This window comes from Dendrobates tinctorius, unplaced genomic scaffold (assembly GCF_039654945.1).
Source record: "Dendrobates tinctorius isolate UK_male_01 unplaced genomic scaffold, ASM3965494v1 ptg000502l, whole genome shotgun sequence".
NCBI lineage: Eukaryota > Metazoa > Chordata > Amphibia > Anura > Dendrobatidae > Dendrobates > Dendrobates tinctorius.
Genome location: NW_027362161.1, coordinates 687416 through 714713, shown reverse-complemented (window position 1 = coordinate 714713; position 27298 = coordinate 687416). Strand labels below are relative to the sequence as shown.

The following is a 27298-nucleotide window of genomic DNA, read 5'->3' as shown; positions in this document are numbered from 1 at the left end:
ATCATGGCATTTAGATAAAATCTGGAGAGGACATCATGAACTAGAGCGGAGATTATAATCTGGAGATGACATGTTGACCTGCAGATGACCTCATCATGGCCTGGAAGTGATAATGCAGGTTACATCATCACCTGGAGAGGACATCATGATCAATACATGATATCAAGACCTGGAGATGACATCATGACATCCAGGTGACCTCATGGCTTGGAAATGACATTACAATCTCTAGATGACATCTTGACCTCAATGAGGCCATCACAGAGGAACGTGCAACACATTTTGTTGTAATCTCTAGCTTGCTGGCCCTGTGTGTGGGTCATGGTTGTTGATGGTTGGTTTGCAACCTTGATTGATTTTTTTCTGACCACTCACCATTATCGAGCCTCTTTATGCGGTCGTACATTTTACTGATGGCAGTCAGCACTCTCTGCATGTTGCTCTGTAGTTGGCCTGAAACACCAGATATATCATGTTACCCAAGGACCTTTCATGACTCAATGCATGGTCCTAGTAGTAGTGGCTCTCGGGCCCCATGGCTGCCACATCTACAGTAGAGATGACTTGAGACTTTCTTGTCAAGTTCCTGTGACATGTGACCCCTGTTCTATACCTCTCCCTTTAGACCCCCTCAGTTTCTGATGCACCTGTGCTGAAACTTTACCTATGGAAGTGTCAGCCTGGATGGCCTTCAGAGCAGTGTCCATCTGCTGTAGTTTTTCCATCAACTTGGTTCCTTTGGAAAGATGACTGGAATTAGACCCACTCTACTGGCTGGATTGCGGTGTTGACCCACTCAACTTATAAATGACTCACCGTCCTGAGACAGCTGACCGACCTTCGTTGTCATGCTCTCACTGAGGTTACCAATCTGGAACTCAGTGGTGCGGTCTCTTGGCTTCTCTCCTGGAGCTGTAATTGCATTATGAACATATTAGCTACGGAGGCAATCTAAGATCCATGTGGAAATCATCTCCGATACACAGTAAGCCAGGTTTGTATGACCCTCTGCGGCAAGACTGGGACCCTTGGCATCTTAAGATGATTTTTTAGGGTAATCTTCAGGAAGATTGAGGCCACAGAACACATAACAAAGGAGCAAGGTGTACAACGGCAACTCACTTCCAGATTTCTGGACACTGGTAGTCTTTACCAGTGGCTGTAGAGGCTGAAAGCTGAAGTTCTGGAGCCAAACATTGGAGGCTTATAAAATATGGTTCAATTACAAAAAACACTTAGTAAACTCACGAAAGGGAAGATGAAAGTGAGAACATAGATATTGCCCATTGATATTACCCTTAGTGTCCGCCCAGCACGGGATTCCCCCTGCAGCATTAAACAAGCGCAATTGACTCCATTCACGTCGCCCGACGCTCGTTCATCGCCCTCTTTACACAGTCTGATCAAAAAATGATGGGAAGAATGAGGACAGACCACTCTGGTCTCAAGCAGATCACGGTATCGGCAGCACATCTCCTCTGTACACCGGTGATGTGCTGCTGACGATGATCTATTGTTCCTACATAAACGATCCAATCACCTGATGAATGAATCAGCGTCATCTTACCGGTTAGTATGGTGATTGCCGACACACTCTGTATGCTACACACACACACTGCATGCTACATACACACACACTGCATGCTACATACACACACACACTGCATGCTACATACACACACACTGCATGCTACATACACACACACACTGCATGCTACACACACACACTGCATGCTACATACACACACTGCATGCTACATACACACACACTGCATGCTACATACACACACACTGCATGCTACATACATACACACACTGCATGCTACATACATACACACACTGCATGCTACATACACACACACACTGCATGCTACATACATACACACACTGCATGCTACATACATACACACTGCATGCTACATACACACACACTGCATGCTACATACACACACACACTGCATGCTACATACACACACTGCATGCTACATACATACACACTGCATGCTACATACACACACACTGCATGCTACATACACACACACTGCATGCTACATACACACACACTGCATGCTACATACATACACACTGCATGCTACATACACACACACTGCATGCTACATACACACACACTGCATGCTACATACACACACACTGCATGCTACATACACACACACTGCATGCTACATACACACACACACTGCATGCTACATACATACACACTGCATGCTACATACACACACACACACTGCATGCTACATACACACACACACACTGCATGCTACATACACACACACACACTGCATGCTACATACATACACACTGCATGCTACATACACACACACTGCATGCTACATACACACACACACTGCATGCTACGTACACACACTGCATGCTACATACATACACACTGCATGGTACATACACACACACACACTGCATGCTACATACACACACACACACTGCATGCTACATACACACACACACACTGCATGCTACATACACACACACTGCATGCTACATACACACACTGCATGCTACATACACACACACTGCATGCTACATACACACACACTGCATGCTACATACATACACACTGCATGCTACATACACACACACTGCATGCTACATACACACACACTGCATGCTACATACATACACACTGCATGCTACATACACACACTGCATGCTACATACAAACACACTGCATGCTACATACACACACACTGCATGCTACATACACACACTGCATGCTACATACACACACACTGCATGCTACATACACGCACACTGCATGCTACATACACGCACACTGCATGCTACATACACACACACTGCATGCTACATACACACACACTGCATGCTACATACACACACACTGCATGCTACATACACACACTGCATGCTACATACATACACACTGCATGCTACATACACACACACTGCATGCTACATACACACACACTGCATGCTACATACACACACACTGCATGCTACATACATACACACTGCATGCTACATACACACACACTGCATGCTACATACACACACACTGCATGCTACATACACACACTGCATGCTACATACACACACTGCATGCTACACACACACTGCATGCTACATACACACACACTGCATGCTACATACATACACACTGCATGCTACACACACACACACTGCATGCTACATACACACACACTGCATGCTACATACACACACACTGCATGCTACATACACACACACTGCATGCTACATACACACACACTGCATGCTACATACACACACACTGCATGCTACATACACACACTGCATGCTACCTACACACACACTGCATGCTACATACACACACACTGCATGCTACATACACACACTGCATGCTACATACACACACACTGCATGCTACATACACACACACTGCATGCTACATACACACACACACTGCATGCTACATACACACACAATGCATGCTACATACACACACACTGCATGCTACATACACACACACACTGCATGCTACATACACACACACACTGCATGCTACATACACACACACACTGCATGCTACATACACACATGTAATGTCACAACACAGCTGTCAGGTGACCCGGGACCAGGGGCTCCTTCCCTATCCCTAACACTAGGGGGGCGCCCTAGCTCGCCCTTGTTACGTAGTGACTTGCCCTGTGTGACGCAACCAGCAGGTTGGTAAATGAAACAACACCACAAACAAGGGACCACATGGGGAAACAGTTACAACGGTGGGCCCTACAACAGGGAACGGGGACGTGGACACCTCCTGCACTCCCCTGAGGTTGTGCCCCTGAACACTCCTAACGTTCCCTATACAGGCTCTTCACCTGTCGCCAAGCAGGATACCTGAATCCCTCACTATCCCTGCACCTATCCCTTACTAGGGAACTGGATAGTGCGGACACTGGTCCCACCGCTGTACTAATATAACACCAGGGAAAATAACGAACAGGGAAAACAAACAACAGCTTTCTCTGTTGCCAATGCTCCTGAGGCAGCCGAGTACGGTACCCGGATACAGCTTCCAACTGAACAGCTGAAACACCAAAGCTCTGAATGAGCTGCAAAGCACTGCTCCAAATAGCTCCTCTCTCCTCCAAGGTTGGTTAGGAAATGACCAGTATCACCAACAGTGATCCAGAGCAGCTGACACCCTTTTATAGGAAGGAGGGGAGGGTTAACACCTGCTGGCTAATTTACACATGTAGTAACCCCAGCGGCCACCGGGGGCAACCCTTTAGCAGCAACCAAGGTTGTAATAACCCTAGCAGCCACCGGGGGCAAAAACCCATAGCCAGAGGCTTTGTAGGAAAAAAAGGTTATATGTATGCCCAGATCTGCCACAGATCCAAATATGGATTGTGACAGCCCTGTTCCCCGGGATACTTCAGATGGTATAGATGCCGGGGCCTCTGCCCTTGCCTTATCTCCTAAGTTAGCCCTCCATCTGTTCTCCCCCACCCAAGGAAGAGGGGACGCTACTGTGCACCGCAGTACACCAACCCAACAAACAAGGCAACTGTCAGGATCCTGTCAGCGTCGGCAAACTGCCACGGCTGAGCAGGGTGACTTACCCACACTACGGGAGGGCCTAGGGTCCGATACTGCAGTGAAAGTTTAAGCAGACAGGACCTGCGACACTGAAAGTAGTAAGGAGTACAAGGACCTACAATCATGTGACTGCAGGGGGCGGGGCTTAGCGTCCTACTGCTGCAGATGATGAAATATACTTACTGCAGGGATACTGTAGAGAGGAGAGGGAAACGCAGGTCAGACAAGCAGAGGTCATACACAGAGAGGGTAGCGCAGTACAAGGGGGACAGGCAGAACTTGTAACAGGGACGGAACCGGATCAAAACAAAACAAGCAACAACTTATAAGGCACAAGGCACACGTACGCAAGGAGTCAACTAACTCAGCCGAGGGCAGGAGTGTAACTGACACCAGACCTAGGTCGAGTGGCCACTAAATAGCCGCCCTCTGCCAGAGAGAGGCAGAAACAATTAACCCCTGTCTGACCAGGACGGGCCAAAGACAAAACCCCGTCCTGGATCATGACAGTACCACCCTCTCAATGGGGGGCCACTGCACCCCCGGGTCTCTCAGGATACTTGGCATGAAAGGCCCGGACCAACCAATCCGCATGAACCGATCGGGCAGGAACCCACGACCGGTCCTCAGGACCGTAGCCTTACCAATGCATAAGATATTGAAGAGCACGACGGACCAACCTAGAGTCAACAATTCGTTCCACCTCGTACTCAGACTGCCCGTCTACCAAAACCGGTGGCGGGGAAGACAATGATCCCTCCCCACAGGTTTCAAAAGGGCCCTATGGAAAACATTGGGGATCCGTAGAGACGGCGGGAGACGCAACCGAAAAGCCACCGGGTTGACCGGTAATTTCATAGGGACCAATACATTTAGGTCCAAGCTTCGCAGAGGGGACCTTGAGCCTTATATTCTTGGTAGACAACCATACCTTATCCCCAACCTGGAACACCGGCCACACGGACCGTTTTTTGTCTGCTAAAAACTTATATTTAGTCTGAGCCGCCTTAATGTTACTTTGGACCTCCCACCATACCTCCCCAAACCGCTGGATAGTCTCATCTGCCGCAGGACACCCAGAGTCCAAACGGGAGAACTCTCCAAAATGTGGATGAAACCCATAGTTGCAGAAAAAGGGAGATGTACCCATAGACTGGTTAATGCTGTTGTTAAACGCAACTCGGCCAAAGGTAACGCAGAACACCAATCACCCTGTCGTGCTGAGGTCAAGCAGCGCAGAATTTGCTCCAGAGACTGATTGGTCCGTTCAGTCTGCCCATTAGTCTCTGGATGATAAGCGGATGAAAAAGATAGACCAATACCCAGCCTGTTACAAAATGCCCTCCAAAATCTGGAAACAAATTGTGCCCCTCTATCAGACACCACATTCAAGGATACCCCATGCAACCGCACCACATGCTCAACAAACAATCTGGTCAACGTTTCCGCTTTAGGTAGAGCCAAGGGTACAAAATGTGCCTGCTTACTAAACCTGTCCACCACTACCCAAATGACGGTATTACCCTTGGAAGGGGGAAGATTGGTGATGAAATCCATGGACAAATGGGTCCATGGTCTATCAGGAGTTGGCAGTGGCACCAATTCCCCGGCCGGCCGGTTATGGGGGGTTTTCGCATGGGCACATACATCACAAGCAGACACTAATTCCCCAACATCAGAGGCTAAAGAAGACCACCAGAATATCCTAGCGATGGCCTTCCGGGCAGCCGAGATCCCTGGATGTCCACCCAGATCTGAGTCGTGGAACTCCCGAAGGACCTTGAGACGAAACTGAGCTGGTACAAAAAGTTTATCCACCGGCTTAGCCGGAGGGGCAAGAGACTGAGCTTCCCGAATCACCCGCTCCAACACATTAGAAATACCTGCCACCACCACCCCAGGCTGAAGAATGGAGGATGGAGGTTCGGGGGGGGGGACACCGGATCCAGACTGCGTGACAAGGCATCAGCTCTGACATTTTTGGATCCTGGCCGAAAAGTGATGGAGAACTGGAATCAGGGAAAAAAAGTGACCATCTAGCCTGTCAAGGAGTCAACCTTTTAGCTGACTCAATGTAAGCTAGGTTCTTGTGGTCCATAATCATGGTTATAGGATGGACAGTCCCCTCCAAAAAATGCCTCCACTCTTCAAAGGCCAACTTCACGGCCAGAAGTTCTCGATTCCCAACATCATAGTTTCTCTCCGCAGGGGAGAATTTCTTAGAGAAAAAGGCACAGGGTCTCAAATTAGTCAAAGTGGCGGGTCCTTGGGACAACACCGCCCGTACCCCGACCTCTGAGGCGTCCACCTCAACAATAAATGGTTCAGACGGGTCCGGTTGAATAAGAACCGGAGCAGACATTAAACATTTTTTTAAAAACTGAAACGCCATCTTCGCTGCGGCTGACCAATTCTTGATATTGGCCCCCTTTTGAGTCATATCTGTGAGAGGTTTAACTACCTGCGAGCAGGGCCGCCATCAGGGCATTACTAGCCTTACTGGTGTAAGGGGTCCCGGGAGCTGGAGGGGCCCCAGGCTCAGAATTTTCATAAACCGGAGTGCTGTGTGTGTGGAGGGAGCAGGAGTCATTGTGACAGACAGCTGGGAGAGGCAGCCAGTGCTGAGCAACACGAGGGCGGGACTTTCCAGCAACCAATCCTGGCTGAGCGCGGGCTTAGTGCAGTAAGTATTCTCCCATCACACAGTCAGGAGTGAGTCACTGAGCAGCAGTGCAGCCCTCAGTCCCCCGGCGAGTGTCTGAGCCTGTGTTGTATGGCCAGTGTCTTGCCAGGATCTAGTCCAGTCCCTGTAGCAGATGGATCCTCAGTGAGTGGGCTGTGTGCTCAGTGACAGCGTCAGTCACACTATCAGCACAGCAGCCACTCACCAAGGAAGGACGCTGCGATGTCCTGAGTCTGACCCCTGTCTGTATCAGCTATAGACCAAGATAACAGCAGAGCTGAGTGCCCCCTCACCTCCTACAGAGAAGCATAAGACCGCTGAGCACAGCCTGCCCCCTGACAGGACACAGCAGCAGAGCTGAGTGCCCCCTCACCTCCTACAGAGAAGCATAAGACCGCTGAGCACAGCCTGCCCCCTGACAGGACACAGCAGCAGAGCTGAGTGCCCCCTCACCTCCTACAGAGAAGCATAAGACCGCTGAGCACAGCCTGCCCCCTGACAGGACACAGCAGCAGAGCTGAGTGCCCCCTCACCTCCTACAGAGAAGCATAAGACCGCTGAGCACAGCCTGCCCCCTGACAGGACACAGCAGCAGAGCTGAGTGCCCCCCTCACCTCCTACAGAGAAGCATAAGACCGCTGAGCACAGCCTGCCCCCTGACAGGACACAGCAGCAGAGCTGAGTGCCCCCCTCACCTCCTACAGAGAAGCATAAGACCGCTGAGCACAGCCTGCCCCCTGACAGGACACAGCAGCAGAGCTGAGTGCCCCCCTCACCTCCTACAGAGAAGCATAAGACCGCTGAGCACAGCCTGCCCCCTGACAGGACACAGCAGCAGAGTTGAGTGCCCCCGCACCTCCTACAGAGAAGCATAAGACCGCTGAGCACAGCCTGCCCTGACAGGACACAGCAGCAGAGCTGAGTGCCCCCTCACCTCCTACAGAGAAGCATAAGACCGCTGAGCACAGCCTTCCCCGACAGGACACAGCAGCAGAGCTGAGTGCCCCCTCACCTCCTACAGAGAAGCATAAGACCGCTGAGCACAGCCTGCCCCCTGACAGGACACAGCAGCAGAGCTGAGTGCCCCCTCACCTCCTACAGAGAAGCATAAGACCCCTGAGCACAGCCTGCCCCCTGACAGGACACAGCAGCAGAGCTGAGTGCCCCCTCACCTCCTACAGAGAAACGCAGTGCACATGCTGCGGATTTTTCCGTGGGCTCAAATCCGCAGCATGTCAATTCTTTGTGCGGAATCCGCAGCGGTTTCACACTTTCTCCATTGTGAGGTGTGAAACCGCAGGGCTAATCCACAGGTAAACCGCAGGACTTTTGACCTGTGGATTTTTCCAAATCCGCACAGAAAAATCCGCAGCACGTTTCACTACGTGTGCAAATAGCCCAAAAGGCTATCTAAAACCAAAACTGTTGTGCACATGCTGCGGCTCTAAATCTGCAGCATGTCAATTCTTTGGCTGATCCGCAGCATTTTTACACCTCTTTATTATAGGAATCCACAAGTGTAAAAACGCTGTGGAAATCTGCACAAAAGCTGCAGAAAATCCTCAGGTAAAACGCAGGTCATTTTACTGGCGGATTCAGTGAAATTTGTGTGGAAAAATCCGCAGCAGAATCCGCAACGTGTGCACACACCCTAAAAGTCTGCAAAAATTCCACAGTATTACAGAAAAGTAACTGAGGCCGGACTCCAGCATGAGAGGCTGATGAGAGAAGATCTGCAGGGGAATGAAGGCTCTCAGTCCTCGCTCACACAAGCGTATAACACGGCTGAGCGCTATGTGATGTTTTACTGCATAACACTCAGCACAGTGTTATACTATGGGGCATCGCAGATCTGTGATTTTTTCTACAGACCGAATTCATCTGTGGAAAAATAATCTGCAGCACGCCGTGAGTGGCTTTGGAATTCGGATCACACGGACCCATTGAAATCTATGGATGCGTGTGAACCATCAGGCTGCACTCAGCTGTCAGCTGAGTGCAGTCTGAATCCACGACCTCAGACAATGGAGAAGATGGAGAAATTAAGTTCCCTGTCTTCTCAATGTGCTCCGATTATTTCATGCAAGAGAATCAGATGACACTTGGATGAGAGTTTGAGCTGAGTGTCAGTAGCATAATTAAGCTGATTCTCTCACATGAGAGAATCATCACTCGTGTGACCCCGGCCATACACTTTTTTCAGCTGGACAATTCTTTTATATACCTTAATTATTCCTAATATTCCTGAAGACTTTATAATACAAGTATACTTCTTCCCAAGCCCACTGACCTAAGCAGGGCCGCTATCAGGGCATTACTGCCCTTACTGGATAGGGCCCGATGACCAGAGTGGGCCTGGAGTGGGGCCCCGGTCACTATGTGGTGGTAATATGGTGGCTGGTCATGGTGCGGTGGTATTTGTCCCTTGTATGTGGTAATTTTAAAAATAACATAGTAACATAACATAACATAGCATAACATAGTTATTAAGGTTGAAGGGAGACTTTAAGTCCATCTAGTTCAACCCATATCCTGTCCTAACTTGCCCTAACATGTTGATCCAGAGGAAGGCAAAAAAAACCCATGTGGCAACAGTAAGCTTCACATTGGGGAAAAAAATTCCTTCCCGACTCCACATACGGCAATCAGACTAGCTCCCTGGATCAACGCAATATTAAGGAGACTAGTGTATATACCCTGTAATATTATACTTTTCAAGAAAGGCGTCCAGTCCCTTCTTAAATTTTAGTAGTGAGTCACTCATTACAACATCATATGGCAGAGAGTTCCATAGTCTCACTGCTCTTACAGTGAAGAATCCGCGTCTGTGAGTATGCTTAAACCTTCTTTCCTCCAGACGTAGAGGATGCCCCCTTGTCCCCGTCACAGGTCTAAGAGTAAAAAGATCATTAGAAAGGTCTTTGTATTGTCCCCGCATATATTTATACATTGTAATAAGATCACCCCTAAGCCTTCGATTCTCCAAACTAAATAACCCCAAGTGTAATAACCTGTCTTGGTATTGCAGACCCCCTAGTTCCCTAATAACCTTGGTCGCTCTTCTCTGCACCCGCTCCAGTTCAGCTATGTCTTTCTTATACACCGGAGACCAGAACTGTACACAGTATTCTAAGTGTGGTCGCACTAGTGACTTATATAGAGGTAAAATTATGTTCTCCTCATGAGCATCTATGCCTCTTTTAATGCATCCCATTATTTTATTTGCCTTTGCAGCAGCTGCTTGACTCTGGCCACTAAATGTGAGTTTGTCGTCCACCCATACACCCAGGTCTTTTTCAGTGACTGTTTTGCCCAGTGTTTTACAATTAAGCACATAATTATACAACTTGTTCTTTCTGCCCAAGTGCATGACCTTACATTTTTCCCAATTAAAGCTCATTTGCCATTTATCAGCCCAAGCTTCTAGTTTACATAAATCCTCCTGTAATATAAAATTGTCCTCCTCTGTATTAATTACCCTGCAGAGTTTAGTGTCATCTGCAAATATTGAAATTCTACTCTCTATGCCCCGTACAAGGTCATTAATAAATATGTTAAAAAGAAGCGGGCCCAAAACTGACCCCTGTGGTACCCCACTGCTAACCGTGACCCAGTCCGAGTGTGCTCCATTAATAACCACCCTTTGTTTCCTATCCCTGAGCCAGCTCTTAACCCACCTACACATATTTTCCCCTATCCCCATTGTTCTCATTTTATGTATCAACCTTTTGTGTGGCACCGTATCAAAAGCTTTTAAAAAGTCCATGTACACCACGTCCACTGCATTCCCTTGGTCCAGTCCGGAACTTACCTCTTCATAAAAGCTTATCAGATTAGTCTGACAGGAAAGGTCTCTTGTAAACCCATGTTGATATTGGGTCATAAGGTTATTCTTCTCCAGATACTCCAGTATAGTATCTCTTAGAAAACCCTCCAGGATTTTACCCACAGTTGAGGTTAAACTTACAGGCCTATAATTTCCAAGTTCAGTTTTTGTCCCCTTTTTGAATATTGGCACCACATTTGCTATACGCCAGTCCTGTGGTACAGACCCTGTTATTATGGAATCTTTAAAGATTAAAAATAGTGGTCTATCTATGACTGTGCTTAATTCCTGCAGTACTCGGGGGTGTATCCCATCCGGGCCCGGGGATTTGTCAATTTTAGTGATTTTTAGACGCCGCCGTACTTCCTGCTGGGTTAAGCAGGTGACATTTAATGGAGAATTTTTAACCCTGATCATGTTATCCGTCATGGGATTTTCTTGTGTAAATACTGTTGAAAAAAAGTTATTTAGCATATTGGCTTTTTCCTCATCCTCATCCACCATTTCATCCAGGCTATTTTTAAGGGGACCAACACTATCATTTTTTAGCTTCTTACTATTTATGTAGTTAAAGAATATTTTGGGATTATTTTTACTTTCTCTGGCAATGAGTCTCTCTGTCTCAATCTTTGCTGTCTTGATTTGCTTTTTACAGAATTTATTTAATCTTCTGTATTTAGTTAATGCCTCATCACTCCCTACTTGCTTTAATTCTCTGCTTTCTTTCTGTCCCTTATTGCGCCCCTTACAGCTCTATTTAGCCATAGTGGTTTCCTCCTATTTCTCGCATGTTTATTCCCATACGGTATATATTGTGCACAGGTCCTATTCAGGAGGATAATAAATGTCTCCCATTGTCTTTGTGTATTTTTATGTCTCAGGATATCGTCCCAGTTATTGCACCAAGATCATCTCTCATCCGTTGGAAATTTGCCTTCCTGAAGTTTAGTGTCCTTGTAACCCCTCTACTACACGTCTTATTAAAGGATACATGAAAACTTATTAATTTGTGATCACTATTACCCAAGTGACCCCCAACCCTTACATTTGATATGCGGTCTGGCCTGTTGGTTACTATTAGGTCTAGCAGTGCCCCCCCTCTTGTTGGGTCCTGAACCAGTTGTGAAAGGTAATTGTCTCTCATAGTTGTCAGACACCTATTACCTTTGCTGGAACTGCAGGTTTCGGTTCCCCAATGTATTTCGGGGTAGTTGAAGTCCCCCATAATAATGACTTCTCCTTGAGTCGCTGCTTCATCTATTTGCTTTATGAGGATATTCTCTGTTGCTTCCATTATTTTTGGAGATTTATAACAAACCCCTATCAGTAATTTATTATTTTTCCCCCCTCCCCTTATCTCTACCCACAGGGACTCTACATTTTCATTAGATTCATATATATTATCACGCAGGATGGGTTGTAAGGATGATTTACATATAAACACCCCCCTCCCCCTCGCTTATTTGTACGGTCATTTCTGAACAGACTATAGCCCTGTAAATTATCCCCCGGTCACGGCTCTCGTCCGGCCATGTCTCAGATATCCCCACCATGGCAGAATTATGTTCCAACAACATTAACTCCAATTCCTCCATTTTGTTGGCGAGACTTCTGGCATTAGTATACATGCACTTTATGTATCTCTCTGTACCTCTATTCTTTCTGAAATTATTAACTGTTCTAACCCCTTCCCCCATGCCACCCCCACCCCCAATTTCATTATTTGTGCCCAGGTCTCTAGCTGCACTGTCTTCCCCTCCTATAAAATGAATACCCTCCCCCCCGTCCCTAGGATACACACTCCTCCAACCTTCTAGCCATTTTCTCCCCAGCACAGCTGCTCCCTCCCCATTGAGGTGCAGCCCGTCCCTAGCGTAGAACCTGTAGCCAACTGAGAAGTCGGCCCAGTTCTGCAGGAACCCAAACCCCTCCTTCCTACACCAATTCCTGAACCACTTATTAACCTCCCTAATCTCCCGTTGCCTCTCTGGCGTGGCACGTGGTACAGGAAGTATTTCCGAAAATACCACCTTGGAGGTCCTTGCTTTAAGCTTACAGCCTAATTCCCTGAAATCATCTTTAAGGACCTTCCACCTACCTCTAACTTTGTCATTTGTGCCAATGTGCACCATGACCGCTGGATCCTCTCCAGCCCCTCCCAGTAATCTGTCAACCCGATCAGCGATGTGTCGGACTCGAGCGCCAGGTAGGCAGCACACCGTCCGAGGGCAATCTGTCACAAAGACAGGGATCCTATCTGTTCCCCTAATAATTGAGTCTCCCACTACCAGAACCTGTCTGGCCTGCCCTGCTCTCCTATTTCCCCCCTTACTGGAGCAGACACTCCTCCGGCTTTCAGAGGACATGCCTTGCTGCAGCAGTGCTACTCCTGCACTAACACTCCCCTCATCTGCCAACTTACCAAACTTATTGGGGTGTGCCAGATCAGGACTAGCCTCCCTGGTGCTCTTCCCTCTACCCCGCCTTCTAACTGTCACCCAGCTGGCTGCTTCATTGTCCTGCAGCTCCAACCTAGCATCCCCCCCCTCATCTATCCCATTGAGCGTCTGCTCAGTGAGCAGAAGACTCCTTTCCATATTGTCTATGGATCTCAGTGTTGCCAGCTGCACATTTAGATCCAGTATCTGGGCTTCCAAATGCACAACGTGCTCACATCTTGCACAGCAGTATGCACCCTCCACCGGCTGTTCAAGGATTTCATACATGCGGCAAGACGTGCACTGGATGGCATTGGCAATAGTGGAGCACATCCTAATGGGGATTGCACCAGACAATAAGATAAGCAAAAATAAATTAATTAAAAAAAAAAAAAAAAAAGTATTACTATAACAGCAATTCAGTAAGAGCTCCCTTGGAAACTCCCTGAATCTAAAGTCACTGAATTTCAAGTCACACACTTACCACAGTTCGCACTTACACTCAGGTCACACTCAGCTCGTTCACACTCGCTCAGGAAGAAGATTTAAAAGAGTTTTGGTTTTTTTTCCCCTTTTACCAGCACACCACCTTGCTGCTCAATGCACTTCCAAAAGGACAGGAAAAATGGAAAAATAAAATAAAAATATACCGAAATTGTATTGGATATTTTAGCAAATGTTTAGTAAGTTACAGTAGGGCCTAACCAAAAGAGTCTACCTTGTCGTGGTGGCGAATTAAAAAATCTTTTGTCCAAAACAAAAGCTGCTGGCTATGTATGTGGTGATGGGAACTGTTAATGTGTGATTTGTGAGGACATAGTGCAGAAGTGGAGCGATGGGACTTTGGAAGGTTCGAGGGGTGGAGACGGGGCTGGGTGGAGCCTGGGCGGAGTTTCAAGGGGCCCCGAAAATTTTGCCAGTATGGGGCCCCGAAATTCCTAGTGGCAGCCCTGCCTGTGAGAACCCCCTTATAAACTTGCGATAATAATTAGCGAATCCTAGGAAACGCTGCAGAGCCTTCAAATCACAAGGTTGAACCCACTCGACAATGGCCTGCACCTTATTAGGATCCATGCGAAACCCCTCAGCAGACACAATGAATCCCAGAAAAGACAGTTCCTGAACAAAAAATAAACATTTCTCTAGCTTAGCAAAGAGACAGTTCTCCCGGAGCCTTTGGAGAACTGCCCTAATATGACCAATGTGAGCCTGTTTATCAGGAGAGTAGATCAATATGTCATCCAAATACACAACCATAAAACGTCCAATAAAATCAGAGAACACATGATTGATGAAATTTTGGAAGACTGCTGGAGCATTGGTCAGACCGAAAGGCATGACCAAATTCTCAAACAACACTTCAGTAGTGAGAAAAGCAGTTTTCCACTCATCTCCTTCCCAGACTCGGATAAGGTTATACGCTCCCTGTAGATCTAATTTCGAAAACCACTTAGCCCCAGACAACTGGTTGTACAAATCAGGAATAAGTGGGAGGGGGTAAGTATTTCTCACAGTTATCTTATTTAACTCTCGAAAATCGAGGCATGGGCGAAAACCACCGTCTTTTTTCTTTGCGAAAAAGAACCCCGCCGCCACGGGAGAGACAGAAGGATGAATGTGTCCTTTACGAATACTCTCGGAAATGTATTCTTTCATAGCAGTCCGCTCGGGACCCGAAAGGTTATACAAGCGGGCCTTTGGCAATTTAGCACCTGGAACCAGGTCAATGGCACAATCAAATGGGCGGTGTGGTGGTAAAACTTCAGCCTCTTTTTTGGAGAAAACATCCATATAGTCCTTCAGGTACTCCGGAACACCTTCCAGACCAACGGACGACACAGACACAGTAGCAAGACATCTTTCAGAACAATTAGGTCCCCATTTAACAATATCCCGGGAACCCCAGTCAATAATCGGGTTATGCCGTTGCAACCAGGGAAACCCTAACACCTGGCCAGCAGAGAGGTTATCCAAAACAAAACATGACATACGCTCCTGGTGAGGGGCCCCCACCCTGAGGGTGAATTCTTCAGAAACAAAATAGAGACAGTCCTTGGTGAGAGGTGTAGAATCAATGGCCATTATTTTTTATAGGAGTCTCCAACCTAACTGTCCCTAATCTACAACTGGCCACCAGCTTGGAGTCAATCAGGTTCAAGGATGACCCACAGTCCACAAAAGCCGAAGTAGGGAAAACGCAGTTCTTAACACCAAGTTCCACCTTTAACAGTATCTTAGAAAATGAAGAAAGGGGTACCTGAGAGTCTGAGTGACCTCCAAGATGATCTCCCAGACTCAGCCGCTTGTTAGTCGGTGGGCAGGAGGGGCAGTCCTTTTTCCAATGTCCAGAATCACCGCAGAAAAAGCACAGTTTCCCAAAGCGCCGTCGTCTCCTTTCTTTCTCTTTGAGGTCGATGGTTCCCATCTCCATGGTCTCCAATGTAGGACTGGCTCCCCTTCCTTGGGAGAATAACAGGGTCTCAATCTGCATCACTCCTCTCACCCGTAGCCTGCGATCCATTCAGACGGCCTGTGTCATAGCATCCTCCAGAGAATCAGGCGGAGGGTGGAGTGCCAAGGCATCTTTCAGATGTTCAGACAGGCCTCTATGGAACAAACCCCGGAGGGCGGCATCATCCCAGAAGACCTCAGCAGCCCAGCGTCTGAACTCTGAGCAAAACCACTCGGCTGAGTGCTTCCCCCGACATACACTCATCACCATGTCCTCAGCCATATGCATCCGATCAGGCTCATCATAAATATGCCCCAGGGCCTCAAAAAATGCATCCACAATCATACGCTCAGGGGCCGTGGTCGGAAGGGAGAAAGCCCAAGCCTGGGGGGCTCCCCTTAACAGAGACATAATGACCCCCACTCTCTGACTTTCATCCCCAGAGTGTGGTCTTGATGAGAAAAAAGCTTACAGCCCTCCTTGAAAACTTTAAATTGCTTTTTATCTCCAGAAAAGGTATCCGGTAATTTAACCGGGGACTCAGGGGAAACTAATGTAACATCCCGAGCCCCCGATGAGAATACCTCCTGCACAGTGTCAGCAATCAGCTGCTGAGACTGAGCCAGGACTCGTTGTTCCCCAATGAGTTTCTGAGACATCTCAGTCAGGTGCTTTACCTGCTCAGAAAGAGCGTGCATAGGATCCATCACACACACAGGAGAAAGAAAAAAAAAAAGGTAACGGTCAGTTATAATGTCAGGATCCTGTCAGCGTCGTCAAACTGCCACGGCTGAGAAGGGTGACTTACCCACACTACGGGAGGGCCCGGGGTCTGATACTGCAGGGAAATTTCAGGCAGACAGGACCTGCGACGCTGAAAGTAGTAAGGAGTAAAAGGACCTACAATCATGTGACTGCAGGGGGCGGGGCTTAGCGTCCTACTGCTGCAGATGATGTAATGTACTTACTGCAGGGATACTGTAGTAGAGGAGAGGGAAACGGCAGGTCAGACAAGCAGAGGTCATACACGGAGAGGGCGGCGCGGTACCAGAGGTACGAGCAGAGAATAGTCAGGTCACAGGCAGAGGGTCATACACAGAGAGGGTAGCGCAGTACAAGAGGGACAGGCAGAACTCGTAACAGGGACGGCACCGGATCAAAACCAAACAAGCAACAAATTATCAGGCACAAGGCACACGTACGCAAGAGGTCAACTAACTCGGCCGAGGGCAGGAGTATAACTGACACCGGACCTAGGTCGAGTGGCCACTAAATAGCCGCCCTCTGCCAGAGAGAGGCAGAAACAATTAACCCCTGTCTGACCAGGATGGGCCAAAGACAAAACCCCGTCCTGGATCATGACAGCAACGCGGACAAGGGTTAACAGAAATTCCAGGCATACAAAATATTCACTCACATACAAACCAAGCAGCAGTCACTGATAACTCCTCCAATTCTCCTTCTCATATGTGCTCCTCTCCCACCAATAGCCATGCAGCAAATGCTAGCTCTGACAAGGATTAGTAACAGAGCCCAGATTATAAAAGGAAAGGGAATGGCTAACAGAGCACAGCTGTGAGAACAGAGATCTCCAACATGGCCGATTAACCCCTGTCCTGCCAGAAGAAATGCATACATTTAAAATGAAGAAGTGCTTCTTCTTCTTTGGCAATCTGAAACTCTAAATTACCATCGACAATGATATTGACAGGAGATGATGATAACGATAATGGTACTGACGATGCAAGGTATTTTTGAGGAGAGAACAATTAAATACATTATGGATATTAAAGGTAGATGGTAAAACAAGGCAAAATGCTATAGGATTGACGGTGGCTACAATCTTATAAGGACCAATAAACCTGGGACCCAGTTTCCGAGACGGAAAAAAGGTTCCTAGAGAACAGCCACACCAACAAGTCACCAACACACAGGTCCGGACTCACCAAATGTCTCCGATCTGCCACACTCTTATATTTGGAACCCATCTTCTTCAAACTATTCGTAACCCCCTGTCATATGGTAGTTATAGAAGATGAAGACCGTTCTTCCTCCGGTAATTCAGAAGGGCGATTACCATTAAAAGAACTAAACTGAGGTTGGAACCCATATGCTCCGAAAAAGTGGGACTTACCGGTCAATTCCTGACAATGATTATTTACCCCGGCTAACGGTAAATAGGTCACCCAGTCCTTCTGATTTTCAGAACCAAAACACATGAGATACGTCTCTAGATTCTGTTTAACACGTTCAGTCTGCCCATTAAACTGCGGGGGAAAAGTGGAAGAAAATGACAAATGGATCCCCAGATGGGTGCAAAGTGCCTTCCAAAACTTGTAGACAAACTGCACCCCCCCTAATCAGAACCAATATCGGTCGGGATCCCATGCAATCTAATAATTTCTCTGACGAAAACTTGCGAAAAGGATTTGCCTTTCGGTAAAGCTGGCAAAGTGATAAAATGAGACATTTTACTAAATCTATCTACTACCAAAAGAATTACAGTATTCCCCACTGACACGGGTAGATCCGTGATAAAATCGACCGACAAATGAGTCCAAAGTCTGCTGAGAAACTCCAATGGTTGGAGAGCACCTGACGGATGAGTATGAGAGGTCTTAGAACAGGCGCAGAAACTGCAGGCGGCTACACACTCCCGGACATCCTGATGAGCACTTGGCCACCAAAAACGCAGAGTAAGCTGATCAGCGGTGGCTTTATTACCAGGATGTCGGGCCGATACTGAGTCATGATGTTCGCTAAGGACTCTAAGATGGAGATTAACAGGAATAGTTTACCAAGTGGACAGGCAGCAGGAGCGTCCCCCTGAGCGTCAACAAACTCTTTCCAGATCGGAGCATTTAGACGCCATCACGACGCCTTTCTGAAGAATATTACATATTTTCTCCCCCAGGAAAGCAATGGGATAAAGAATCTGCCTTAATGTTTTTGTTCGCTGGCCTATAAGTGACAAAAAAGTTAAGCCTGGTAAAGAACAATGCCCCCCTTGCCTGTTGAGGTGTAAAATGTTTCACCGATTCCAAGTATACCAGATTTTTATGATCTGTGATTACCATCATTGGGTGAATCGCTCCCTCCAAAAAATGACACCACTCCTCAAAAGCCCATTTGATTCCTCAGAGTTCCATGTTACCAATGTGATAATTTTTCTCAGCCAGTGACAGTTTTTTACAAAAATAAGCACATGGCTGCCATTTACCAGGAGACGCACCCTGCGACAATGCAGCCTCCATTCCCACCTCAGACACATCGACCTCCACAATGAGAAGCTGAGAGACGTCAAGCTGAATAAGAATCGGAGAAGAAAAACACCTTTTCAAAGTATCAAACGTTGCCCTGGCAGGACTGGACCACTTGGAGAAGTCTGTTCCCCTCCTGGTTATATCTGTAAGAGGTTTGGCTACTACCGAAAGGTTTTTTATGAACTTATGGTAGTAGTTGGCGAAACCCAAGAATCTTGGCGAAAACCGGTGGAAGACAACACATCCTAGGAAAGGGATCTCCTCAACCGAGAACATACACTTCTCGGGTTTGACATATAATTTATTGTCTCGGGCATCTGTAAGACCTGCGTGACATGTACCTGGAAATTTGTCTGTATCCCGGTGTAAGGTGCATGTGTTTCTTTTGTGGTAAAAAAGGCCACTTCATGGGCATGTGTCCTTCCAGAACTGATAGTAAACAAGGTACTCAAGGTCAGGTGAATAAACTAATATGTCATCCAGATAGATAGCCACAAATCTGCCTACCAGGTGACTAAAGATCTCATTTGTAAGGTGTGCAAAGACGGTGGGTGCCTTCCTCAACCCAAAAGGCATCATTATATACTCATAGTGTTCCTCAGGTGTATTGAATGCTGTTTTCCACTCATTCCCCTCTTTAATGCGGATGAGATTATACGCCCCTCTGAGGTCCATCTTAGAAAATTATTTTGCCCCTACAATTTGGTTAAAGTGGTCAGGGATGAGAGGGAGTGGATACGGATCACAGACAGTGATCGCATTGAGTTCACGGAAATCCAGGCAAGGACTTAACCCCAATCTTTTTTCTTTACAACAAAGAACTCCGTGGCAATGGGGGGACGAGGATGGTCTGATATGACCTATAGTCAGGCTTTCCGCAGTGTAGTCCTTCATGGCCTGTCTCTCTGGACCAGAGATATAGTTTGCTCTTGGGCAGCTTGGCACCAGGAACGATATTAATGGCTCAATCATAAGGACAATGGGGATTTCTTGGCACCCCTGCTCAGAGAACACTTCCACAACATCCAACAGGTAACTAGGCAAAGACTGGGTATCTACCCTTGCCAACCAGGTATCTAGGCAGTGTCCTTGACAATACCCATTCCATTTTACTACTTTCTGAGTCTGCCAGTCTATTACAGGATTGTGCAGAGCGAGCCAAGGAAGTCTCAGTACCAAAGGGGAGGGCAGACCCTCTAGCACATAACAGCCTAACACCTCAGTGTGCATGGACCCCACCTGAAGCTGCAAGTCTCGGACGACTAAAGTGCCCCTGTCTCAAGGGTGCGGAGTCGATGGCAATTATGGGTGTGGGTCTGGACAGAGTATGTGGGATGAGGCCTTGGAACTAGATGAACCTAGCATCAAATTAAACTTGCCCCACTGTCCAGAAATGCAGACACATCCACTTTAATTCCACCCACGTGGATTACGGCTGGTAGAAAAAACTGTGTCCTACCCACAGAGGTGATATGTACACCTGGGGCGCTAAACTCACCGCAACCCGGACCATCTAGTTTTTCCGGCGGTTGTTTACTATGAGGTCCGGAAGGACGTGTCCATGAAGTGGCCCGTTTTACCACAAAAGAAACACACACACCCCTTACACCGGGCCACAGACAAAATTCCAGGATGTGACGTGCATGAGTTCCTCAGTAGGCTCAGTGCTGACCTCCATTGACCCCAGACCTCCCGCACCCAGAGGTGACTCCCTATGTCTCTGGAAAAGACAGCAATCACCTCAGATCACCAGAGACATGGCTGCCTCAAGGGAGTCAGGAGTCTCTTACAGAGTTAAGGCATCCTTCACCCTTGCTTTGAGCCCCTCACAGAACTGACTACGGAGTGCGGGGTCATTCCACCTGGTATCCATGGCCCACCTCCGGAACTCAGAGCAATATTCCTCCGCTGGCTGGTCTCGTTGCTGAAGTTGGTGCAGTGTAGACTCAGCTAAGGAGACGCAGTCAGGGCCATCATATATATAAGGCCCAGAGTCAGGAAAAAATCCCTCCACCATCTGGAGGGACTGAGAGTCAGAAGGGAGATAAAACACCCACGCTTCTTGTAATGGTAATGTAAAATATCATGTATGATTTCTACGGAACATTCCAGAATCTTCCATTCTCTACACTCCCTAGAATGATTCATAGCAGCACAGAGCCAGGCAACCTTCCCCCTGTTCTTGTCCCTGTGTGCCTGTCACACATTGCAGCTTTGTGTTTCCTCTGGCAGCCTATAACCTGAGACAGCAGTCACTCACCCCCTTGTTCCTCCCCCACAGTTCACACACACGACCAGTGTAACCTGAATTACTAGTCCCTAGCTTCCCGCCTCCCAGCAGGGGGTCTCTTTGTCTCCAACATGTGCAGCTATTCTCATAGACAATAATGGGAATCTAATCATTTGGTCATAAAATGCGGCGAGTTTATCGTAAAAACATGAAAATTACATTTCTGTGACGTGCGTCGACTCAGCTTTGTAGCCCATGTTTTTCACTGTTCCAGCGCCAACAGAACCAGAGAAATGGATTTCTCCTGAACGGTGTGAGATAACTAGTTTGAGTTTGGTTTTGGATGAATGCCAGCAACAAGCTGGAAAAGATGATACTATGTGCGTTTCTATGTGAGGCACCCTCTGGGAGTTATAGTTATGATAAGTTTATTAGCCAGATTGTAACTGTGGAAGCAAGGGGAGGACCATCACAAGCCAGCCCCTTTGGTGAGGTCACAAGCCCAAAGGTATAAGGTATTGTCCCCTGCCCCCCCAGTCAGTCTAGCTTGGGATTCGTGGCAATAGGATCTCAAATGCATGGTGAAGTCTGGCTCCTCCCCCAACATGGTTCTGCCTGAAATGATCTAAGCAATAAGTTTTATTTTCTACTTTATAAATCCCTTTTATTTGTAGTTGCATTGTACATACTGTTATTGTCTCATATCTTAAAACCTTTTATCTTCTGTAAACACTGCCCATCTTTTGGGAATAAACTAGCACGGTGGCTCAGTGGTTAGCGCTGCAGCCTTGCAGCGCTGGGGTCCTGGGTTCGAATCCCACCAAGGACAACATCTGCAAGGAGTTTGTATGTTCTCCCCGTGTTTGCGTGGGTTTCCTCCGGGCACTCCGGTTTCCTCCCACACTCCAAAGACATACTGATAGGGAATTTAGATTGTGAGCCCCATCGGGGACAGTGATGAAAATGTGTGCAAACTGTAAAGCGCTGCGGAATATGTTAGCGCTATATAAAAAATAAAGATTATTATTATAAAATTTATTAGTTCAGTCTCTTTGCTCTGTGATGAATTCACGTGCCTATAAGCTAATTAGGCTACTGATTTGGGTTTGCTTCGTACCCCTCTATTAGTTTTACATATTAATGAAGAGAAAACTGAAGCTGGTGGCAGCGAAGTGTGTTCTGGCTAGGTGGGTAGCGCTGGCAGTGACTGAGCGGGTTTTTTAAGCTGATTGTATGGCTGAGGCCAAAGCATTTATAACTCCCTCACTGCAAGTGGGCCTAATAGACATTGCACAACAAGGAGCCCGTCCGGCGACTAATTATCCTAGGTGTAATTCCCTGACTGACCTGAGGGTAAGGGGGGCGCCGGAGAGCTGCAAGCTCCGAAGTGGAACTTAAACGTGGGATATCCATAAATCCCCGCAGCTTGTAACATTGTGGCAGTGGTGGGATAACCAAAATAAACCCCCCTGCGGTAAATTGTTAGGGCAAGACTAGCTTGCTGTTTTTATCACATGGTGCCAGGGTTGGGATAACTAAGATAAGCCCCCACTGTGCCTGTGATAGCCGTGTGCGGCCAAAGGTCACATCCCCTGATTGTGACACTTGTGGATCCCCCTGAAGGAGTGACCTTACTATCCCCACACATTCCTCCTCTGTACCTGAGGAAACTGGATGTAATTTGAAGTACAGTTTGCAGGCCTCTTTGAAAACAAGATATCACTGAAGTGGCACCCCAAGACCAAATATGTATCCCACCAAATTAAATAAAAATCACTGACTGGTGGAAAAATAATAAAACTTAACATATGACCCCTTCATGACCCCCAGGCTATTTTGACCTTAATGACCTGGCCATTTTTTACTATTCTGACCAGTGTCCCTTTAGGCCATGTGCACACGATGCAGATATCCAGCGGATCCGCAGCGGATTTTACCGCGCAGAAACGTTGCATATCCGCATTGTGATGTACAGTATCATGTTAGTCAATATAAAAAAAATACCGCTGTGCAGACGCTGCGGAATTTTCCGCGCGGTTTTCTTGTGGTTCAAAATATGCAGCATATCACTTCTTTTGTCCGGTTTTCCACCTGCTTCATTCTCCAAATTCGCAGGGGGAAACCGCACAAAAACCGCACAAAAACCACAAGAAAATAGGAAGAAATCTGCAGGAAAAATGCAGGTCATTTGACCTGCGGATTTCTTCAAGTCTGTGTGGAAAAATCCACAGGGTTAAAAAGTACGTCTGCACTCAGCCTTATGAGGTAATAACTCAGGAACGCTTCAACGGATCCTAGCGATTCTGAGACTGTTTTTTTCGTGACATATTGGGCTTCATGTTAGTGGTAAATTTAGGTCGATCATTTTTGCGTTTATTTGTGAAAAAAAGGAAATTTGGTGAAAATTTCGCAATTTTCAAATTTTGAATTTTTATTCTGTTAAACCAGAGAGTTATGTGACTCAAAATAGTTAATAAATAACATTTCCCACATGTCTACTTTATATCAGCACAATGTTGGAAACAAAATGTTATAAGGGTTAAAAGTTGACCAGCAATTTCTCATTTTTACAACAAAATTTACAAAACCATTTTTTTCTTCTGACTTCTAATTAATCGTCTCCTGTGTCTGACCAGTCTCCATACTGCTCCTCCCTCCTTCTGATCACACCTGGCCTGTTTGATGTGCAATTGACTGTAAATTCAGACTCCGAGGTCTGTCTTTCCAAGGATGTCTTCTAAGGATAATATCTGAAATATGTCTGAAATGAGCCTGAAGTGACCAGAAGGTACGACTAAACGCTGCGGATAAATGCACTACATTTCTTTTGCCTTCTAAATAACTCTCGCCATGCTGACATATGTTCTAACAGTTTTGGCTCCTTTAATCCTCACTCTCCTTCGCTATCCACAAACCCCAGCACCCGCTAACCAAGTAGTAATCGTTCCTTCCCTCCATCCTCCCCACCTGACTTCCTCAGCTGACCTGCTCCTCAACCTCAGTGCTTTCCTAATAAAATACAAAACAAGCCACCCACCCTCCATCTCCCACATGCTCTGCCTCTCTCTGCTTCTTCTCACTGCTGGCGACATATCTCCCAACCCTGGACCCCCACAGCCCATACCTCCCATTATTACCCCCTTCTATCATTCCCAAACCAACACAAAAACCAGAAATCTTTCCCACCTCAAATCCGTGCCTTTGACGCCCACCACCCTGCTCCCACTCTCTGGATCACTCTGGAATGCCCGCTCCGTCTGCAATAAACTCCATGTGATTCACGACCTCTTTACCTCTCGTAATCTTTCCTTCCTTGGCCTCACCGAAACATGGCTGACACCCTCCAACACCGCCTCCCCTGCTGCGCTATGTTACGGTGGCCTCCACTTCACCCACACTCCTCGCTCTGGCAACAGACAAGGCGGAGGAGTGGGCCTTCTCCTTTCTTCCAACTGCACCTTCATCCCAATCCCACCTCTTCCCTCCCTTGTCCTCCCCTCTTTTGAAGTCCACTCTGTCTGAATCTATTCGCCCTCCAACCTCCAAGTGGCCGTCATATACCGACCTCCAGGCCCGACCACTGCCTTCATTGACCAATTCTCAACCTGGCTCCTTCACTTTCTCTCTGCTGACATTCCCACCATCATCATGGGTGACTTCAACATCCCCACTGACACCCACAAGTCAGCTGCCTCCAAACTCCTGTCACTCACTTCATCTTTTGGACTTACTCAGTGGTCCGCCTCAGCCACCCAAACAAACGGACACTAATTAGACCTAGTCTTCACCCGTCTCTGCTTTCTTTCTAACTTCACCACCTCCCTTCTCCCTCTATCTGACCACCATCTACTCAATTTCTCATCCCTGTCCTCCTCACCTGTCTGTTATGATGAGTCACCGAAGGAGGAAAAAACAAAATACCAGCTAAGTCCAGAAAAACCAGAGAGGTTGGCAGCTATCGGATTGCAGACCCCTGAACCTATCCACAACAACTAGCAGTAGCCGTGGGGGTTCCTACGGTGCCCTAGACCCCTCGATCACAGCCGGAGAACTATATAGCCTAAAGACAGAAAGGGGAAAAACGAAACTGCCCCAGAGCAGACCCCAAAGCAATAGGCAGCCCCCAACATATAATGACGGTGAAGCAAGATGAAAACACTAACACAGATAGAAAGATAGGTTGAGCAAATGATGGGGCCCAAGCTAACTACATAGGACAGGATAGGAAAGCTGCTGTCTGCCATCCGCAACAACCCTATCAAAATGAGCCAACCGACTGATAGGAAAAACAGGCCCTGAAGTCGCCAGGCTTCAAAAGATTATATCAGCACTCAGGTATATTCTGAAGACAGAGCAAAATATCAACAGATCAAGGACAAAAATGGAGTTCAGCTCACCCCCGGCCGGAGATGGCAGAACTCCCAAAAAACAAGGCAAAACAAAAACAAAACTGAAGAGTACAAAGAAGAGCAGAAAAACTTAGCTTTGAGATGCAGGAATCAGACTGGTCTCCAAGAATCCAGAAGGAAAATCACCAGCCAAGAAGAAGGGCGCCGGCAGCCTTATATCCAGTCCTCAATTCCAGCCACCCAGTCATCATCTAGCTGCCCAGGTGTCTGGTAATCAGCCTCACTACCTTCCCTCACCAGAGGAGGGAGTTCATCAGACCTCAATGGTGAAGGGAAAAATGAACTCACAACAGTACCTCCCCCTTGAGGAGGGGTCACCGAACCCTCATCCATGCCACCAGGGCGATCCGGGTGAGCCCGATGAAAGGCACGCACCAATCTTTCGGCATGAATATCAGAGGCAGAGACCCAGGAATTATCCTCCTGACCATAACCCTTCCACTTAACCAAATACTGGAGTCTCCTTCTAGCCAGACGGGAATCCAGTATCTTCTCTACCTCATATTCCATGTTACCTTCAACCAATATATGGTCAGGAGGTGCCACCACAGGAACTACTGGTTCAACAAACCTCTTCAACAAGGACTTATGAAACACATTATGAATTTTAAATGTGACAGGAAGAGCCAACCGAAAAGAGACCGGATTAATAATCTCCAAAATCTTGTAATGTCCAATAAATCTAGGCTTAAACTAAAGGCCCCGTCACACTAAGCGACTTACCAGCGATCCCGACACCGATATCAAGGTGTCAGGATCGCTGGTAAGTTGCTATGTGATCGCTGGTGAGCTGTCACACAGACAGCTTCACCAGCGATCAGCACAGCGATGCCGAGCGTGCGGCATCGCTGGCCATCGCTGTAAAAAATAATGAAAAAAATAAAAAATATAGTTATTCTCACCTTCCGACGTCCTGTTCAGCCATCCGGCCTCTCTCCACGCTCCGGTCCCAGTGATCCTTTGCACGAATGACCGCGAGACTTTGTTATCCCTCGAGACCGTGACATCTCGCGGTCATTCATGCAAAGGATCACTGGGACCGGAGCGTGGAGAGAGGCAAGATGACTGAACGGGACGTCGGAAGGTGAGAATAACTATGTTTTTTATTTTTTTCATTATTTTTTACAGCTAATCGCTGGTCTCCCGCCTGTCACACACAGCGATGCGTGCTGGCCAGCGGGAGACCAGCGACCAAAGAAATGTCCAGAGGTTTCTTCCAGCGATCAGCGATACCGGCAGGGGGGCCGCTCGCTGATCGCTGTCACACACAGCGATCTCGCTGGTGAGATCGCTGTTACGTCACAAAAGTTGTGACTCAGCAGCGATCTCACTACCGAGATCGCTTAGTGAGACGGGGCCTTTAGGAGAAGCCACCTTCATAGCGATATTTTTTGATGACAACCAAACCATATCACCCAC

The 27298-nt window shown here is 47.4% G+C and overlaps 1 protein-coding gene across 3 annotated transcripts in view; it reads right to left on the bottom strand.

Annotated features, from left to right (window-relative positions):
* Positions 1 to 27298, bottom strand: part of LOC141078105 (asialoglycoprotein receptor 1-like) — a 104095-nt gene that overhangs the window by 1129 nt on the left and 75668 nt on the right. For all 3 annotated transcript variants that reach the window (XM_073564946.1, XM_073564945.1, XM_073564944.1), the window contains 3 exons: positions 817 to 912; positions 665 to 736; positions 376 to 453 (listed from right to left, as the gene is read on the bottom strand). In XM_073564946.1, coding sequence (XP_073421047.1) covers positions 376 to 453; positions 665 to 736; positions 817 to 912 — 246 coding nt within the window. The remainder of the gene's footprint in view (positions 1 to 375; positions 454 to 664; positions 737 to 816; positions 913 to 27298) is intronic.